Raw genomic sequence first — 21,194 nt, 5'->3', positions numbered from 1 at the left:
CCAGACTATCTTGTACTTAAATTTTTTTTAATGTTTATTTATTTTTGAAAGAGCACCTGAACAGGGGAGGGACAGAGAGAGAAGGAAACACAGAATCCAAATCAGGCTCCAGGCTCTGAGCTGTCAGCACAGAGCCCGACGGAGGGCTTGAACTCATGAACCAGGAGATCATGACTTGAGCTGAAGTCAGACACTTAACCGACTGAGCCACCCAGGTGCCCCTAGACTATCTTGTATTTCTAATGAAAGACTAATAGCCCCAAATTATTTAGCATGAGGACAGAAGATTGAGATTTTCAAGGTGTATTATGGGTGATCTACAAAAGCAATAAATGGACATACCAATCACAACCGGTCTATAATTTTTTTAAAGCTATAAACAGGTTTCTTTTTTTTTTTTTTTTAATGTTTATTTATTTTTGAGATACAGCAAACAGGGAGGGGCAGAGAGAGGGAGACAGAGGATCTGAAGCCAGTTCCATGCTGACAGCAGTGAGCCCAATGCCAGGCTCAACCTCACAAACCATCAGATCATGACCTGAACTAAAATCAGACGTTTATTTTTATTTTTATTTTTTTATTCATAATTCACTTTTTAAAATTTTTTTCAATATATGAAATGTATCGTCAAATTGGTTTCCATACAACACCCAGTGCTCATCCCAAAAGGTGCCTTCCTCAATACCCATCACCCACCCTCCCCTCCCTTCCACCCCCCATCAACCCTCAGCTTGTTCTCAGTTTTTAAGAGTCTCTTATGCTTTGGCTCTCTCCCACTCTAACCTCTTTTTTTTTTTTTTCTACCCCTCCCCCATGGGTTTCTGTTAAGTTTCTCAGGATCCACATAAGAGTGAAAACATACGGTATCTGTCTTTCTCTGTATGGCTTATTTCACTTAGCATCACACTCTCCAGTTCCATCCACGTTGCTACAAAGGGCCAGATTTCATTCTCTCATTGCCACGTAGTACTCCATTGTGTATATAAACCACAATTTCTTTATCCATTCATCAGTTGATGGACATTTAGGCTCCTTCCATAATTTGGCTATTGTTGAGAGTGCTGCTAGAAACACTGGGGTACAAGTGCCCCTATGCATCAGCACTCCTGTATCCCTTGGGTATATTCCTAGCAGTGCTATTGTTGGGTCATAGGGTAGGTCTGTTTTTAATTTTTTGAGAAACCTCCACACTGTTTTCCAGAGTGGCTGCACCAATTTGCATTCCCACCAACAGTGCAAGAGGGTTCCCGTTTCTCCACCTCCTCTCCAGCATCTATAGTCTCCTGATTTGTTCATTTTGGCCACTCTGACTGGCGAGAGGTGATATCTGAGTGTAGTTTTGTAAACTCAGACGTTTAACCAACTGAGCCACCTGGCGCCTCTATAGTTATAAACAGGCTTCTATTCTATAATCAAAATAACCTAAAAACTGATTACTCAGCTAGAGTTAACTTTGGTTTATTTTTCTTTTATCACCACACCTGTTATCAATTGTGTGGGTGGACTGCCACATCCAGTAAGAGAATTAGCCTGTTTATCATTAAATTTTCACAACTCCATATGACCTTATTTTAAAATCAGTAGATACTTTCTGGTAAAAAAAAAAAAAAAAAAAAATATATATATATATATATATATATATATATATATATATATATATGATTTCATCCAGATTACAATTCTCAGTTTATATATTACATCACGGGGCATTACCAAGTTTCCTTAGTATCTGGAACCGAAGAGTCCACAGCATCAATGAGAAGATAAAATACCTTAACAAACCTAGTACTATTTGCTCTCCTTGGTTTTGCAGTAAGGGGAAATCTAAGTACTGACAGGCTAGAAATCATCCACATAGGTAGTCAGTCAATGACTACACAGCAAGACTTCAAGCCACATTTTCTTACTTCCTCCTGCCTTTCCATTTGGCTTCCTATCCATGAAAACAAACCACAAATCCATCTATACTACCTCCCCACCTTGCCCAACCAGTCCAAACACCAAGCACCTAACACTGTACGGTCTTCAACCCCATGCCTTTGCAAACTCACACCTTTCTTCTGGCTTGAAAGCCCTCCTCCAGTCTCTTCTTCAAAGACCAAACTCAAATTCTACTTCTGTGAGACACTTCCCTCCATTGTAAACCAAGCTTCGTCCCCAACTCCGTCAGTCTCCTACCACCACTTAGTTACTACTAATTTACTTAATTATTATTTACAACACAGGACTGTTTTCTGTTTTAGTATCTTATTCACCCAAACTCCCCTAATTAGCAAACCTGGTATAATGCCTTATTTATAGATCAAAGGTACTTTGAAATCAAAACTAACATTTGATTAACCTGTTGACTAAAAGGCAGTAAACCAGACTTTAATCTGAGATGTATGTTACATAGGAGGGCATAATCAAATGACTGCTGGGGCCACTGGCTGGCTCAGTGGGAAGAGCATGCGACTCTTGATCTCGGGGCTATGAGTTCAAGCCCCATGTTGGATTAGAGGCTACTAAAAATTTTAATTAAAAAAATAAAAATAAATAACTGCTAGGAGCAATTCTTATTCTAAGAACCTAGAATTTCAAGACTGAAACTTTTAATAATATTATTAAAACAATCTATATACCAGAATGTTCTTCATAGAACAAAGATTTGAAAATGCAAGCTCTTCCCACAAACTTTTCAACTTTACACATCTCTAGCAACCACAGCCTAAAAAACCTGTTGATTGTAGGGGCACCTGGGTGGCTCAGTCGGTTAAGCGTCCGACTTTGGCTCAGGTCATGATCTCTCAGCCTGTGAGTTCAAGCCCCTGTGTCAGGTTCTGTGCTGACAGTTCAGAGGCTGGAGCCCACTTCAGATTCTCTGTCTCCTTCTCTCTCTGCCCCTCCCCCTCTCACACTCTGTCTCTCTCTCTCTCTCTCCTTCAAAACTAAACGTTAAAAAAAATTAACAAAACTGTTGACTGTATATTTTCCCCATCAGTACACTGTTACAATTTGCAATTCTATTCCAGTTTCAGGGTCGGCAACATATAGAGGTAGAACCAGGAAGACTACCTCATTAGAAGCAAAAGACAATTATTGACCGCCTTTTCTTTCAAAATAGTCAAGTTATACTTCATATCCTGTTATTTAAAAATTTATGTACTATCATACCTAGGCAAAACTGTAATTCAAATGATTTTTAGCAATTCTTCTCAAACACAAATTTGCCTCAAGTACATTATAATTCAGAAAAGAATAATCATTAACAATATTTTGTTTGCCCTCTTAGAATCTGAAACCTTTTCAGGACTATGTTTAGCATGATTTTCTTTTTTTAAGTTAAAAAGCTGTCAGAGAAAGTCTCAGCTAGTATTTTCCATTTCTTTTGCCTAATCTTCATGTAATGAATTAAGGCTTTCAAACTTACTCCTTTGACCTTAAAAGCTATTTAAAAAAGTACTAATTAAGATTCAATAAACTTATTGCTGATGGCAATTGTTATGTCTCATCAAAGCATTTTTCAAGTGGAATTTTTCATCTCTCAAAATCCATATAATTTATTCCAAAGTTTGTATCACCTATGACTGAAAAAAGTTGCTAACAGGCACTCACAGATTGCTACTAGGAGTACATTATTTTCAGGGAACAATTTTGCAATACCTACCACACGAACCTCAGAAAAATGTATTCCTTTGACCTGAAACAATTTCTAGGAACGCACCCAAGGAAAAATCGCACACACTTGAACTTTTGCTTATCTGCACTTTCTAAAGTAAACATGTTTTGCTTTTATCTTAACAGCAACAACAAAATGTGCTCTCAACCTACTCAGTTGATCAAAACTCTGTGTGGACTGGCCAGTTTTATGATTAGATACATCTACTGGACAAAGGGGAATGATTACAGAATAACAATATTTAAAACTTTTTTTCATATATTTTTGCCAAAGGATTCTCAAAACTTGTTACGAAAGGCATGCTCTCCAATGTTCAGACATATATCAAAAATACTGAAACTGAGAACTAAAATATATCCACTGAGCTCTTATTTGTAAAACACTTAAAACAGTGGCACGTGATGAAACCAATGTTAGTGGCTCGTAGTAGTAATTAGTTATAAAAGGGAACAAAACAGCAAAATCAAAGGTAGTGAAGAATAAGCACTATCTGTAAATTAGAAGAAAGGTAGAGAACTTCCTCAACCTGATTTCAAGAAGCCCACAGCTATCATAATTAATGGAAAGACTGAAAGCTTACTCCCTAACATCAGAACGAGGACAAGTTTGTTCACTCTTGCCAATTCTTTTTATTCACTACTGTACTGGAGTTCTAGCAAGTACAATTAGGCAACAAAATGAAAAGGTATGCAGACTGGAAATAAAGAAGTAAAACTAACTCTTGGCAGATAGCATCATCTTGTACATTCAAAAATACTACAAAAACCACGCAGGCAAAAACTATTAGAGCCAATAAAGGAATTCAGCAAGGCTGCAGGATGCAGCATCAATATACAAAACCAGCTACATTTGTCTACAGCAGCAACACTCAGAAAATGAATTCCATTTACTTCCAGAAAACAAAAACAAAAACAACTCCATTTACAACAGCATCAAAAAGAACAATATACTTAGGAATAAACGTAACAAAAAAGTGCAAAACTTCTACTCTGGAAAACATAAAACACTGTTGAAAGAAATTAAAGACAATCTAAATAAACGAAAAGACATCTAGTAGTCAAATTCACAAAAACAGAAAAGAGAGAATGGTGGCAGGAACTGAGGGAAATGAGGAGTTCTTTAATGGATATAGTTTCAGTTTTACAAGATGAAGAACTTTTGGAGATCTGTTGCACGACAATGTGAATATACTGAATGCTACCAAACCATGCACTTAAAAATGATTAAAATGATAAATATTGTTAGATACATTCTTACCACAATTAGAAATTTAAAATGTAATAAATAATTCTTTTTTGTTAATTTGTTTTAATGTTTGTTTATTTTTGAGACAGAGAGAGACAGAACACGAACAGGGGAGGGTCAGAGACAGGGAGACACGGAATCCAAAGCAGGCTCCAGGCTCTGAGGTGTCAGCACAGAGCCTGACGTGGGGCTTAAACTCTCAGACCGTGAGATCATGACCTGAGCTGAAGTCAGCCGCTCAACTGACTGAGCCACCCAAGCGCCCCTAGAACCCAGAATTTTAAACCTTAATGAACTGACAATAGAGAATACTGAAAACATATAGAAATTAGAGTCATTTAAAAGCTTTTTACAAATTGGGACATAAAGAGAAAATTTTATCTGGTGACAGAATGTTGCAATAAAAAGTGATTTTCCTGTCTCTAAGACAGACAACATGCATTATCCGAAATTCTGAAATCACAGAAGGGGAACGTTTCTACTCCATGTTGGCTCATCCCTGTGTACAAATTTCACATTTTATATCACACTAAAACTAGCCATGTGTAATAGAGATATTTCATAAATGGCTAATTAAGAGCCTAACAATCAATAAATGTCATTATGCAAACTTAAGCAGCAACATTTATATTCCTGGTGAGATCCACTGCTGTATTTACAATTAAATTTAAGGAGGAAAAGCAAAAGAACGTTCTTTTATGAAAGAAGTCTCACGATGCCCAAGACAACTGTCTCAGAAAGTTCCATCCCTATCTGTTAACCAAACAAGGCTCAAATTTCATATCCTTATTGAAGTCAAACCCATACAAACGTCACTGTGAAACTAAATACGCTGATGCAACAGATGACATCAGCTGGAGTTGTATTTACAGGTCTATCCATCTAAAGCATAAGCCTTGACCTTAACAACAAGCCCAGCATCATACTCTTTGTATTTGTGTGTTAAGCAAACTTGGATAGAAGAAGTAAAAGAGCTCCCTAATCTCTCTCTCCCCCAAGCGTTATAGCCCTGTGCTGAATCAGGTTAGGTACTCTGCTAGTTACTCTATGCTCATTACATCTGTTAAGAGTAATGAGTAGCACTTATTTGCAGTAATCTAATTATGCAACTGGGGGAGGAGTTCTCATTCACTTAATGTGGAGCTCCATGAGGGCAAACACATGTACTGATCACTGCTGCAGGCCCAGCGCCTCACCAGGCACCACTAATTACTGATGGGTTGGGGGCTGAAGGAATGAATAAATGGATGAATGGTGTCTAAAACACGGTAGATGCCCAAAAAATGTTCACTGAAGTAATTAACAAGGGCTTATTTTCTAATTTTTTGTTCCCAGATATAGAAAACTCCATGTAATATAAATCCTAAATTAGACACACCAAACTCCACTTGTATCAATAAGGCTCACCTGTATGACATATGAAGCAATTTGCACACCAGTGTCACCAGTACAGGTGGCTGTGACTGGCACTTAAATCAAGTGTTCCTTTCTATTCTCTTTACCAATTTATTTTTCACTTGTGTACCTTCACACTGCCTACCAGCACACCCACTTATAAAGAGAGCTAACAAGACCGCAATCCCAGGGTGCCCAGGGGGCTCAGTAGGAACAGCATGTGACTCTTGATCTCAAGGTTGTGGGTTCAAGCCCTGTGTTGGGTGTAGAGGTTACTAAAAATGGTAAAAACTTAAAGACAGAGAGGGCGGGGGGGGGGGGGGGGGGGGGGAGCAATCCCTATTCTAAAACGCTGAATTTGTTCTTATTTCATTAAATCACCTCAAAAAAATTAAAAGCCTGTCTCAAAGCTGCTGTAGCTCTTGATCTCCAGATCAGGTTTGCTTCTTTTTCTTTAGAGCAGCGACTAATGAACCCACTGCCATGGGCAAAGAGAAGACCCTCATCAAGATCATCGGCATGGACCATGTGGACTCCAGCAAGCCCACCAATGCCACGCATCTCATCTACAAGCGGGGGCGGGGGGCACTAACAGGAGAACCATCAAGAAGTGGAGGCAGCAGATAAGCAAGGGCTCCTTCAAATATGCCCAGGTGCTACACAAGCTTAAGGTGGAGGGAGAGTATGGCATCACCACTCCCCTCCCTATGGAAGTCTGATACATCACCATCATCAATGTCCCAGGCCATAGGGACTTCATCAAGAATGTGATCACTGGACATCTGAAGCCAATGCGCCGTGTTCATCATGGCAGTGTCCTGCAGGAGTTTGAAGTGGGCATCTCCAAGAAGGGCAGACCTTCGAGCTCATGCTGTGGCCTACATGCTGGGCCTGAAGCAGCCCGTGGCTCGGGATGGCCACTAATAAGAGGGACTCCACGAGGCCTACCTATAGCACTGTGCGCTTCCAGGTCACTTTAGAAGTGAGCACCTACCTCAAGATGATCAGCTACAATCCGGCCGCATGGCCTCTGTGCCCATCTCGGGCTGGCACAGCGACAACATGCCCTGGCTGGAAGGTCAGTAGGACAGATGAAAACACCACCCGGTGACAGCTAGAAGTCTCCGGATTCTACCCTCCCACCCACTAACCCAGTCAATAAGTCCTAAGGCTGCCTCTGCGAGACATGTACAAGATTAGAGGCACTGCAGGCACCTGGGGGGCTCAGTCAGTTAAGGGTCTGACTCTTCATTTCAGCTCAGGTAATGATCTCACGGTTCATGGGTTCAAGTCCCACATCAGGCAGCATGGAGCCTGCTTGGGATTCTCTCTCCCTCTCTCTGCCTCTCCCTAACTGGCTCATGTGTACTCTCTCATATTAAATAAATAAACTTTAAAAAAAAAAAAAAAAAGAAAGAAAGAAAAAGATCAGGCATTGTGCCAAGGGGCCAGTGGAGACTGGCTTCCTGAAATCTGGGACAGTGGTCACCCTCGTCCCCACCAACCCTCACCAGAGGTCTGTGGAGAAGCACCACGAGGCCTGTCTAAGGCCCTGCCTGGTGACAACGTGGGTTTCAACATGAAGAATGTGTCTGTGAAAGACATTCCTCATAGAAAAGTAGGTGGAGACAGCAGGAACGACTCCCCCTATGGAAGGTGGCAATGTTGTGGCACAGGTGATTGTCTTAAACCACCCTAGGCAGATCCGTGCTGGCCAAACCCCGGTGCTGGACAGCCATACAGCTCACATCTCCTGAACTGAGGGAAAAGACTGACCAACACTTGGGCAAGAAGACAGAAGACAACTGAAAGCCCTGAAGCCTGGTGACGCAGCCACTGTGCAAACAGTCCCCAGCAAGGCCTTGAGTGTGGAGACCTTCTCTGAGTACCCGCCACTAGGCCATTAGGGACATGAGACAAATAGTGGCCCTTGAAGTTATCAAGGCAATAGATAAGAAGTCATCCCCTGCCAGCAAGGTCCCAGAATCAATGGTAACGAAGAATGTCCTCTTCAGTGTCCTAAGCAATCTTCACTATAAAAATTACTTAACAAGACTCTTAAAAACTGAGAACTGAGGGTTGATGGGGGGTGGGAGGGAGGGGACGGTGGGTGATGGGTATTGAGGAGGGCACCTTTTGGGATGAGCACTGGGTGTTGTATGGAAACCAATTTGACGATAAACTTCATATATTGGGGAAAAAAAAAAAAACAGTGTATAAAGGACTGATACGACTCAACATCCAAAAAACAAATAATCTGATTGAAAAATGGGCAGAAGACCTGAATAGACATTAATCCAAAGAGGACATACAAATGGCCAACAAACATATGAAAAAATGGTCACAATCAATAATCATCAGGAAAATGCAAATCAAAATCACAATGAGATATCATCTTATACCTATCAGAATGGCTAAAATTAAGCAGATAAGAAATGACAAGTATTGGTAAGGAAGCAAAAAAAAAGGAACCCTCATGTGCTGTTGGTGGGAATGTAAATTGGTACAACCACTGGGGAAAACAGTATGGAATTTCCTCAAAACAGTAAAAACAGAACTACCATATGATCCAATAATTCCACTAGTAAGTATTTACCCAAAGAAAATAAAAACACCAATTCAAGAAGATATACACACCCCTATGTTTATTGCAGCATTATTTACAATAGCCAAGATATAAAATCAACCTAAGTGTCCATGATGGACAGACAAGAAAGGTGTAATACATATCTATAATGGAATATTATACAGCCATAAAAAGACACACTGTGACAACATGGACGGACCCAGAAGGTATTATGTTAAGTGAAATAAGTCAGACAGAGAAAGACAAATACACATGATGTCACTCGTGTGGAATCCCTAAAAAAATGAATAAACAGAAAGCAGAATCAGAAAAAAAATAAAATAAAATAAAATAAAAAAATAAAAATTACTTACAGTCTATGTATTTACTGAGGAAGATTAATAAAACTTAAGTAGCCAGGAAAAAAAACAAAACAAAACAAAAGTAAAGACCTTACCATTACTAGATATCCCTAGGGACTCTTCTGAAGGCTTTCTCTCATCTTCCTTTTCTTCAAAATTTTCCCCAGACCTTGACGGCCGTTTTCTGAGAGATGTCGTCTCTTCACCCACCATTGTAATGTCTAGGAAGACATGAAAAGCTTTTGTAGGGGAGGAAAACTTCCTTTCTTCCCTTCCAGGTTTCTGGGGTGGTCTGATAATTAAATTGACATAAGACAGATTAACAGGAAAAAAACAAATTTAAATCTGTATGTACAGGAGCCCATAAAAATTGGGGACAAAAGAAGTGAACAAAGCAGGCAACCCTGTACCTTTTTAGACAAAGAAACAATGTGTGAAGAACTGACAAGACAAAAGGGCTTGGACTTGAGGTAGTAAATTAGTGAAGTAACAAGGTTTGTTAAACGGCCTTCTCAGTTTGATCAAAAAGAAAAAGGAAAGGACCCAAATAAATAAAATCAAGAATGAAAGAGGTGAGATCACAACACAGCAGAAATAAAAACAATAATAAGAGAACATTATGAGCAATTATATGCCAATAAAATGGGCAATATGGAAGAAATGGACAAATTTCTAGAAACATATACACTACCAAAACTGAAACAGGAAGAAATAGAAAATTTGAACAGACCCATAACCAGTAAGGAAATTGAGTTAGTAATCAAAAATCTCCCAAAAAACAAGAGTCTAGGACCAGGTGGCTTTCCAGGGGAATTCTACCAAACATTTAAGGAAGAGTTAACACCTATTCTCTTGAAACTGTTCCAAAAAATAGAAAAGGAAGGAAAACTTCCAAACTCTTTCTATGAAGCCAGCATTACCTTCATTCCAAAACGAGACAGAGACCCCACTAAAAAGGAGAACTATAGACCAATTTCCATGATGAACATGGATGCAAAAATCCTCAACAAGATATTAGCCAACCAGCTCCAACAATTATTCACCACGACCAAGTGGGATTTATACCTGGGATGCAGGGATGGTTCAGTATCTGCAAAACAACGTGATTCATCACATCAATTAAACAAAGGACAAGAACCATATGATCCTCTCAATAGATGCAGAGAAAGCATGTGACAAAATACAGCATCCTTTCTTGATAAAACCCCTCAAGAAAGTAGGGATAGAAGGATCATACCTCGAGATTACAAAAGCCATATATGAATGACTCAAAGCTAATATCATCCTCAATGGGGAAAAACTGGGAGCTTTCCCCCTAAGGGCAGGAACAAGACAGGGATGTCCACTCTCACCACTGTTATTCAACATAGTATTGGAAGTCTTAGCCTCTGCAATCAGACAACACAAAGAAATAAAAGGCATCCAAATCGGCCAGGAGGAGGTCAAACTTTCACTCCTCACAGATGACATGATACTCTACGTGGAAAACCCTAAAGATTCCACCAAAAAATTGCTAGAATTGATTCATGAATTCAGCAAAGTTGCAGGATATAAAATCAACGCACAGAAATCGGTTGCATTCCTATACACCAATAATGAAGCAACAACAGAAAGAGAAATCAAGAAATCGATCCCATTTACAGTTGCACCAAAAACCATAAAATACCTAGGAATAAATAGAACCAACGAGGTGAAAAATCTATACATTGAAAACTATAGAAAGCTGATGAAAGAAATTGAAGACACAAAAAAATGGAAAAAGATTCCATGCTCCAGGATAGAAAGAACAAATATTGTTAAAATGTCAATATTACCCAAAGCAATCTACATATTCAATGCAATCCCTATCAAAATAACACCAGCATTCTTCACAGAACTAGAACAAACAATCCTAAAATTTGTATAGAACCAGAAAAGACCCCGAATAGCCAAAGCAATCTTGAATAAGAAAACCAAAGCAGGTGGCATCACAATCCCAGACTTCAAGCTATACTACAAAGCTATAATCAAGACATTATGGTACTGGCACAAGAAGAGACACTCAGATCAAAGGAACAGAACAGAGAACCCAGAAATGGGCCCACAAACCTATGGCCAACTAATCTCTGACAAAGCAGGAAAGAATATCCAATGGAATAAAGGCAGTCTCTTCAGCAAGTGGTGCTGGGAAAACTGGACAGCAACATGCAGAAGAATGAATCTGGACTACTTTCTTACACCCCACACAAAAATAAACTCAAAATGGATGAAAGACCTAAACGTAAGACAGAAAGCCATCAATATCCTCGAGGAGAAAGCAGGCAAAAACCTCTTTCATCTTGGCCACAGCAACTTCTTACTCAACACGTCTCCAGAGGCAAGGGAAACAAAAGCAAAAATGAACTACTGGGACCTCATCAAGATAAAAAGCTTCTGCACAGCGAAGTAAACAATCAGCAACACTAAAAGGCAACTGACAGAATGGGAGAGGATATTTGCAAACAACATATCAGATAAAGGGTTAGTATCCAAAATCTATAAAGAACTTACCAAACTCAAAAAACAAATAGTCCAGTGAAGAAATGGGCAAAAGACGTGAATAGACACTTCTCCAAGGAAGACATCCAGATGGCCAACCGACACATGAAAAAAATGCTCCACATCACTCATCATCAGGGAAATACAAATCAAAACCACAATGAGATACCACCTGACACCTGTCAGAATGGCTAATATTAACAACTCAGGCAACAACAGATGTTGGCAAGGATGCAGAAATAGAGGATCTCTTTTGCATTGTTGGTGGCAATGCAAGCTGGTGCAGCCACTCTGAGAACAGCACCGAGGTTCCTCAAAAAATTAAAAACAGAACTACCCTACGACCAGCAATTGCACTACCAGGTATTTATCCAAGGGATACAGATACGCTGTTTTGAAGGGACACGTGCGCCCCCATGTTTATAGGAACACTATCAACAGTACCCAAAGTATGGAAAGAGCCCAAATGTCCATCGATGGATGAATGGATAAAGAAGATGTAATATATATATACAACGGTGGATTACTCGGCAATCAAAAAGAATGAAATCTTGCCATTTGCAACTACATGGATGAACTGGAGGGGATTATGTTAAGTGAAATTAGTCAGAGAAAGATAAATATCCTATGACTTCACTCATATGAGGACTTTAAGAGAGAAAACAGACGAACATAAGGGAAGGGAAACAAAAATAATATAAAAACAGGGAGGGAGACAAAACAGAAGAGACTCATAAATATGGAGAACAAACAGGGGGTTACTGGAGGGGGTGTGGGAGGAGGGATGGGCTAAATGGGTAAGGAGCGTTAAGGAATCTACTCCTGAAATCATTGTTGCACTATATGCTAACTAATTTGGATATAAACTAAAAAAAATAAAATTAATTAAAAAATTAAATTAAATTAAAAAATAAATAAACTTAAAAAAAAAAAACAGCCTTCTCAGCCCTAAATTCCTTGGTGATAGGGATGCCTTCTACCCTCCTAGTACAGGGAGGATACCTTTCACATGGTATCCTCTGTTTTCAGAGGTCTGTTTTCAGGCAGACAAAAGAGGGTTGGAGTGTCTTCCTTGCACTGGATGTTAAGTAACTTTAATTCAAAATAATCAATATGCCAAAGTGGCACATTCTGGGGTGGCATATTTGCTCCCCTTCAAAGTATCTGGCTTAAGCAAATGTCACAGTATCACCATATTTAGGAGAGGTGGAAAATGACATTCTCTTCCTTTGGTTTTACCTTCATCATGGGTAAGCATTTTCTGAGTACAACATACTATAAAAATTTTAAAGAAATTAGTCCTTAAAAAAATAATAGGTTTCAAAGGCCCTTATTTAAACAAAGCCCCATTTTTTTTTTTTTTTTTTGGAGAGCGAGAGCGCGAGCGAGCAGGGGAGGGGCAGAAAGCAAGGGAGACACAGAATCTGAAGCAGGCTCCAGGCTCTGAGCTGTCAGCACAGGGCCTAACTCGGGGCTCGAACCCACAAACCACAAGATCATGACCTAGGCCAAAATCAAGAGATGGATGCTAAACTAGCTGAGCCAGCCAGGTGCCCCACAAAAACCCCATCTGTAAAGAACAATTTAGTTGAACAAGGCAGACGCATATGAAAAATTAAGAATTAAATAACAGAAGGTAAGTACACAGACGCCACAAAGTAGGGTACACTTAACATCAAGGGGCGCCTGGGTGGCTTAGTAGGTTAGGCGTCTGATTCTTGATTTCAGCTCAGGTCACGATCTCATGATTCATGAGATTGAGCCCTACATCAGGCTCTGTGCTGAACAGCGTGTAGTCTGTTTAGGACACTCTCTCTCTCTCTCTCAGTCCCTCCCCTGCTCTCTCTTTCTCAAAAATAAATAAACATAAAAAAAAAAGTCAAGTCAATGGTAAAAACAATACTTGAAATTCAGAGACAGAAGAGATCATTAAGAGATGCAAAGTTTTCACAGAAAAGGTATTTGAACGGAGTCCTAAAGGATGAGAACAGAGCACTCTATGGATGGGAAAGGATTAAAACAAGGTCCTTATAAGATGTGTTAGAGATCATAAATTGATCAGACTACTTTACTAGAGGACAGGAAACAAGCTCTTGTTGAGTATCTAAAAGTTCAAGGACTCTGCTGGGTGCTTTAAGTTTTTTCATCCAATCTTCATAGCTCTGCAAAAAAGATATTATTTTTTTTTTTTAATTTTTTTTTAACGTTTATTTATTTTTGAGACAGAGAGAGACAGAGCATGAACGGGGGAGGGTCTGAGAGAGAGGGAGACACAGAATCGGAAACAGGCTCCAGGCTCCGAGCCATCAGCCCAGAGCCTGACGCGGGGCTCGAACTCACGGACCGCGAGATCGTGACCTGGCTGAAGTCGGACGCTTAACCGACTGCGCCACCCAGGCGCCCCTGCAAAAAAGATATTATTAATCGCAGTTCACATAAGAAAAAATAAGGCTCAGAGTAGTACTGTCAACGCCCTCTGTGCATACACCAGAAACAAACCTATAGTAGAACGAGTTGAGTTTATTAACAATGTGCACGAAGGGAAACTGTGGGGAATCTCAGAATACCAGAAATGACTTAAGATTTGGGACTTGGCTAGATGATTTTTGGAAAAGTCCAAAGAAGTAGGGGTTGACTCTGGCTTGGGTGCAGTCAGAAAGCAGAACAATGTTGTGATCAGTAGATCAACAAATCTTCTCCACAGAGAGGCTAAAGCTATAACCAGTAGAGCAGCAACAATCATTCACATTAGCCTGGAGAGGGGGGTGGTAGAAATTTTATGACTTGGACGATGTTCACATTTTGTCTAGGTTAAGACATGATTATAGCATGTTGTTTCTGTCTTGATCCACCACGATCACAGAGTAGCCTTGTCTGATGCTGACATTCAGTGAAATTGTTTGTGGTCAACAGAAGGACACCAAGAAGACCCAGATGGTAAATGCCAGGCTTGCCCACAACATTGCGGCCTCGTTGACAGTATCAGCACAGCTCTGGGATGCCAAGGCTTTCCTTCTCTTCCCAGTAACTTGCCCAGGACCACACAGGGCCAGATTTTAACCCGGGTCAGATCCAAACCACAAACATCATTAACTATCTGCATGGTTTTTTTAAGTCGGTAACAGAGAAATGTGATGAGGAAAAAGACTAGAAAGGAGAGCTAAACTATAAAGGCCTAAGAAACGAGCACTTATTTTTCAGTTAGGCAGTGGTAAGCCCATTCTAAACACTGAAAAATATGATCAAAGTCAAATTTTAGGCAGATCAACACAGTACAGGGTTAACTCTAAAGCAGTATTTTACTGTGTTTTCCTTAATGTGAAGCAAAAAGAAAAACAAAGTACTTATTTTTAAAGCCTTATATTTTTAAATTCTAATATTATGGCCTTTCTAAACTTTTATGTTACAATGTCCTTTCCCGTACAAAATGCAGTACATGGAGAGTTTGATTGTTTCCTTAAATATCACTGCTCAGCAACATAAAAATCTGGCTAATCTAGATCAATTTCTTTCTAATTTTTTCAGAAATCAAATAAATGAAACAAAATTATGGAACAGCAGATGAATACATGAAGTAGAAATTTTAGGAGACCCCTAAGAGCCAATTCAGAGGAACCTAGGAAAGAGGTCAGGGCAACTGATGAATTTAATTAAAAGTGCTTTGTGTTAACAGTGACAGAGGAAGCCAGAAGGGCATCCAACTCTCCAACAGAAAGATCAGAGAAGAACTGACCACTGGGGGATGCCCTCAGAGTGAGACATCAGGAAGTAGAAAAGAAATCAGTGGGCATTTAGGCGGCTCAGTCAGTTAAACATCCGACTCTTGGCTTCAGTTCAGGTCATCTCATGGTTTCGTGGGTTTGAGCCCCGTATCTGTGATGACAGTGCAGAGTCTGCTCAGGATTCTCTCCCTTTCTCTGCCCCCCCCTGCTCATGCTGTCTCTGTCTCTCTCAAAATAAATAAATAACCTTACAAAAGGGTGGGGGGTGGGGGGCAGGGAGAAAAGAAATCAGGGAAGAAAACAACATAGATAGAAAGATCCAAGGGGCACCTGGGTGGCTCAGTCAGTTAAGGGTCTAATTCTTGGTTTCAGCTCAGGTCATGATCTCATGGTTCGTGAGTTTGAGTCCCACATCAGGCTCTGTACTGACAGTGCGGTGCCTGTTTGGGATTCTCTCTCCCTCTCTCTCTGCCCCTCCTTCACTTGCTCTCTCTTAAAATAAATAAACTTAAAAAAAAAATTAAAGAAAATAAACACCTTTATGTATCCTACTCAGCAAGATCTATGACAATTGTTCTTAATCGAGACTAGGGAGGGGTGCCCTAGATTTCTAGGGTATGCAAAAACTTCAATTATTTCAATAACTGAAATAAATAATTACACATTTTATTACATAAAGCAAGCTGTACAGGATGGCTAAAACAATGCTACTTTGCTTTTGGCCGAGACTATCAATTCACTGAGAAATCAATTCTCAAGCTGATTAAAAGCACTAAATAAGAGGTGAAAAAAATACTAAAACAAGTTGACAAATAAATGCTGCTTAAAAAAGCCAAAACAAAAAACAAAAAACTTAAGCCTGGATACCCTACAGAATAATGAAAACATTACTACAAGAGTTCTTGGTAAGGAGACCAGGGGCCAACAACCATTAGGTTGTTCTTCCAGGTTACTAGAGAAGAAAGCTTTACTTCAAAAGCGAAAGCACAGGTACGAAGTCTGTACAATTATTCTGCCACAATTTAAATCTTATTAAAATATTAATACTTTAATTAAAGTATTAAAATAAATACTTATGTTAGAAGTGAGCCCAAGAAGAAAAGTGTTTACATAACAAAATCTTTGTATCCTAATCCACACGAACTTCTTTGGCCTTGATTTCCCCTACTTAGCAGGAAGTGACAACTACGAAGGCACAGGATTTGACATCTGTGCCCCAAGAAGTACTTTACACTCCTGTTCCGTCTTATCACGGTATCCTCGCTAAATCCTCCAACCTCTCTGGAACCTGTTTCTTCATCTAGAAAATGAAGATAAATACTACTGCACAGAGCGATAACAAAAGAAGATAATACACACTAAAGTGCCATCATTATTCACAACCACGTTTGAAAAATTAACTAAGTAATCTGATATGCACACATCTACCTCCTGTATGCTAAATGGCAGTCAAACATTAAGCCACATCATCCCTCAAATTCTAGTGTTTGCTTTTATGATGTACCAGATGAGGGTAAACAAAGGGCCATATTTATCTACCTTCTCAAATGCAGCTCAAGTACGTGTGGCTTCTAAGAAAACATTAACAAATCGTATTACTGTCATACATACAGATGTTAGGAAAGATAAATCACTTAAAATGGCTCACCTCAACGTTGATCAAATCCTCAGATCATGTAAATCATAAGATTATGAGGGGATATCTGAATCTCACTCACTCCCCCCATCTCTCCCCACCGCTGATTTTTCCACACTTGTTTAACTTCAACATCCACGTACACAGATCCATCCAATACCCTGGGCCGCCAGCTCCCTGACTTCCTCCCGTCTCCAACAAGCTGTTCTCATGTTCCAGTCATACCTTCCCCTTGACCTCACTGTTAACCAACAACTGTACCATGTCCATAATTCTGATTTCCAGCAGGTGAACTACTGATGTTCCCTCCAATGCCATTCTTCTCACGGCCTTACCTATCTCAGTGAATGGTTAATGGTCTTCCCCATTTTAGTCTTTGCCCAGATTTTAAACAAAGCCTAGGAGCCATCCTCAATTCCTTACTTTCCCTTACCCAATCCAGCAGCAAGTCCATTTCAGGCTGCCCTCAAAATAAATACCCAACTCCGATGTCTTCTCACCACATCCCCCACCTCTACCAGAGTCGAAGTCACTGTCTCATCTCACTGTAGCCTCCTAACTGGTCTTTCTCCGTTTTCTCCTTTCTGGTCTATTTTTTTTTAACATAGTACCCAGATTAATCCTTTTAAGGTTAAGTCAGAGCAAGTCACTCCCCTGATCAAAACCCTTCAAACACTGAATTTTGTTCCAACTCCTCACCATTGTCTGATAACTCTTCCATGATCTGCCACTCACTCCCTGCCCCTCCCCTGCACCCTCAACTTCCCACAACCCTTTCACTTGCTCTGCTCTAGTGACTCTGGCCTTTTGCTGTTCCCGGAATAAGCCACAGCATTCCTACTCACAGGCCTTTGCTATTTCCTTTGCCTGGACTATCTCCCTCAAATACAAGGCTTTCTCCTTCACTTCATTTAAGTTCTCTGCTCAAACATCCTCTCCCTGGGGTCTCCCCGTCTACCTTAACTAAACGCTCTTGCACCGTATTACTCTCTTATCCCTTACCTTCCTTTACTTTCCTTCAGAGCACTTACTGCCCAACGCATTATAGTGTTTATTGTCTATCAACCCACAAGACGACAATCCCCATGAAAAGAATTTTGTCTTGTTCACTAGTTTATCCAAGTATCTAAAACCATGCCTGGCACATACACTGCACTTAATACACATTTTTTAAGTGAATAAAGTGTTACCAAGTATTTTCACATGTGTTAACGAAATGAAATAACTGGTGCACCTGGCTGGATCAGTCAGTAGAGCACGTGACTCTTAATGTCAGGGTCGTGAGTTTAAGCCCCACACTGGGCATGGAGCCTACTTAAAAACACACAAAAAAAGTGCTGAATAAATAAATACTACTTAAAAAAATAAAGAGGAAATGAAGGAACTGAAACAAACGTCCACTTCCTATGTCCTGAAGTGATCATTAAACAAACAGCAAGAAAGCTGAAATGGTGTTCACCTTTATCTCTAACTTTACCTATGAACACCAAAAGATAAATATAAAAGTTAATGAGGGCATTTACCTAGCTTGGGATTTAAATTATATATTTATATATAAATATACATAAAAATGGGGCACCTGGGTGGCTCAGTCGGTTAAGCATCCGACTTCGGCTCGGGTCATGATCTCACAGTTTGTGGGTTTGAGCCTCACATCAGGCTCTGTGCTGACAGCTCAGAGCGTAGAGCCTGGAGCCTGCTTTGGATTCTGTGTCCCTCTCTCTTTCCGCCCCACCCCTGCTTGTGCTCTGTCTCTCTTTCAAAAACGAATAAACATTTTAAAAAATTTTTTTAATTAAATAAATAAATAAAAATAAACATACATAAAAATGATCTGTTCTAGAGCTCAGGATTCTTCATCAGCAAGTGCTATTCAGGACCCAATTCTACACTCAGGTTGTCTAAGAAACAATTTGCTGACAAATGCCATGCCCTTTGCTCCACTGGAAAATCTCTTAAACTTGAGATTATCCTCCTGAAGTGATTCAAATAATTAGAAAAATATTATTAATAATGGTTAGTAAGTTTCCATTAGTGGGTAGTTACTATCTGCTATGCTCCCTGATAAGACTTTTTGTACATTACCTCCTTTAATCCTAACAATAACCCTAGGAAATAGGTAATCCTGGCGGCATCCTCAACCAGAAAAGGGCAGTGACTGCTGGAAGCATAACTATAGATGACAGTAAAGAAAAAAAAAAAAAACTTTTAAAAGTTTTTAAGGAATCAACATTAAAAATGAGAGCAAGAACAGGTCTTTCAGTGTAGGATCAAACGGGTTAGGTTTCTAATAAGTCCCATAAATCATCACTGTGTCAAAGCAGACCTTCAAGTTCATGCTCTAATGACCCTGGTGCACCTTAAAAAGGCTATGTTAGTTTAAACACAGAAGGCAAGAAGAAAGCTTTTTAATTTGCATTGAAAAAAATGTGTTAAAAAAGATAGAAAAAGGAAAAAAATGTGTTTCTGACACTTGAAAGTATACACCAACTATGTGAAAATTCCTGTAGATTAAGTATCTCTTTCTACAGTGATGGTAGATAAATGTGTTGCAATAATACAGAGGTCTACCCCATTACCCTGTGTGTGTACACACACACACACACACACACACACACAAGAAGGTATAACAAACCATTTAGGGAAGTCAAACAAATCCTCACAGAGGAAATGATATTAAAGCCAGAGTTGAAAGAAAAAACAGAAGTTCCAATGTATCAAAACAGGATGGGAAGAAGAGAGCATTCTACGATAAGCATGGACAAGTAGAGACCTTGGTGACAGATTCACTATTTCAAGTATTTTATTGAGGTCTACTGCAGTACCAAGCCCTGGGATACAAAGATGACTCTAACAGCCTGTGCCCTCAAGGACTAAAAATCTAGCGATTTTTAAATTATAACATAATATAATTATAACATAATTATAACACCCAGTGATATTATAGAACAGCAGTAGCTGAGATGCACAGAGTATTAAGGAAATACAGGCCTGGTGCCCAATAAGACTTAGGGGCCATCAGGAAAGGTCTCCTGAAAAAAGTAAAATCTAGGTTAAATCTTAAAGGAAGAGAAGGATTAATGCTGGAGCATGAAAGGACAAGAACAAAAGGTCAAGGGCCCTTAGGGCTGATTAGAAAGAGTTTCCAACTTACAAAAACAAGGAGCTGCAGGGGTTTTTAAACAACAGGGTGGGGAGGCTGGCAGGCTCAGCGAGCGAAGCATGTCACTCTTGACCTCGGGATTGTGAGTGCAAGCCCCTGGTTGCATGCAGAGATTACTTTTTTAAAAATATTTAAAATATATACATAAAAAAGAAACAGGAAGGTGACTTCATATTTGTCTTTCAGTAAGATAATTCAGACACCAATGTAGAAGATGAGAGACTGGCAGAGAGAACAATTAGTACACATACACACAAAAAGATAAAGGCCTGAAATAAGGCTCAAACGGCAGGTAATGATTAAATGAACAAATGATTTCATGAAGAAATTAGAGATAAGGGAGATAAATCTACAAACATTAAGCTGAGGCGTTGATGATATCCAGGTGGCTACATCCAGAAGGCATCCAGAAATGTAGATCCAGAGTTTTGTAATTCGGCTAAGGTTATGGGTGTACCATTGAGATATGTGACTACAGAAGAGAAAGGAGAGGGTAAGTTCAGCATGATGTGCCTGTGGGTCAGCCCAGTGACAATGAAAAGCAGGCAGGTGAACATACAAGTCGAGACTGGAGACAGAGATCTGGATTCATCGGTGGCAGCAGCTATGGCCAAAGCACAGGAAGGAAATCACCCAGGGAGAGACCACAAATCAAGTTACCTAGGAGGAGACACCTAGCAGGCTCAGTCAGAAGAGTGTGCAACTCTTGATCTTCAGGTCGTGGGTTCAAGCTCCACGCTGGGTGCAGAGATTCTTAAAAAAAAAAAAAAATTAGTAATAAACTTAAAAAAAAAATAAGAAATTACCCAGGAAACATCAAAGCTAACATTTACCTAACACTTACTATGGTTCCTTTAATCCTCACAACAATCTATGCAGTAGATACTATTATCCCATTTTACAGGTGATTAAGCCATTTTCCCGGTGATT

At 39.7% G+C, this 21,194-nt stretch overlaps 1 protein-coding gene across 3 annotated transcripts in view; it reads right to left on the bottom strand.

Annotated features, from left to right (window-relative positions):
* SOAT1 (sterol O-acyltransferase 1) overlaps window positions 1-21,194 on the bottom strand; it is an 81,186-nt gene that overhangs the window by 56,896 nt on the left and 3,096 nt on the right. The window contains exons 2-3 of one of the 3 annotated variants that reach the window (XM_058702172.1): window positions 20,925-21,017; window positions 9,322-9,447 (exon numbers count right to left, since the gene is read on the bottom strand). The exons of 1 other annotated variant lie outside the window; for it this stretch is intronic. In XM_058702172.1, the coding sequence (XP_058558155.1) occupies window positions 9,322-9,439 (118 nt within the window). In that variant the 5' untranslated portion in view covers window positions 9,440-9,447; window positions 20,925-21,017. The remainder of the gene's footprint in view (window positions 1-9,321; window positions 9,448-20,924; window positions 21,018-21,194) is intronic. One more of the 3 variants, XM_058702171.1, reaches the window with a different exon arrangement.

Source organism: Neofelis nebulosa, chromosome 15 (genome assembly GCF_028018385.1).
Source record: "Neofelis nebulosa isolate mNeoNeb1 chromosome 15, mNeoNeb1.pri, whole genome shotgun sequence".
In the NCBI taxonomy this organism is placed as follows: domain Eukaryota; kingdom Metazoa; phylum Chordata; class Mammalia; order Carnivora; family Felidae; genus Neofelis; species Neofelis nebulosa.
This window is presented reverse-complemented; position numbering and strand designations above follow the sequence as displayed.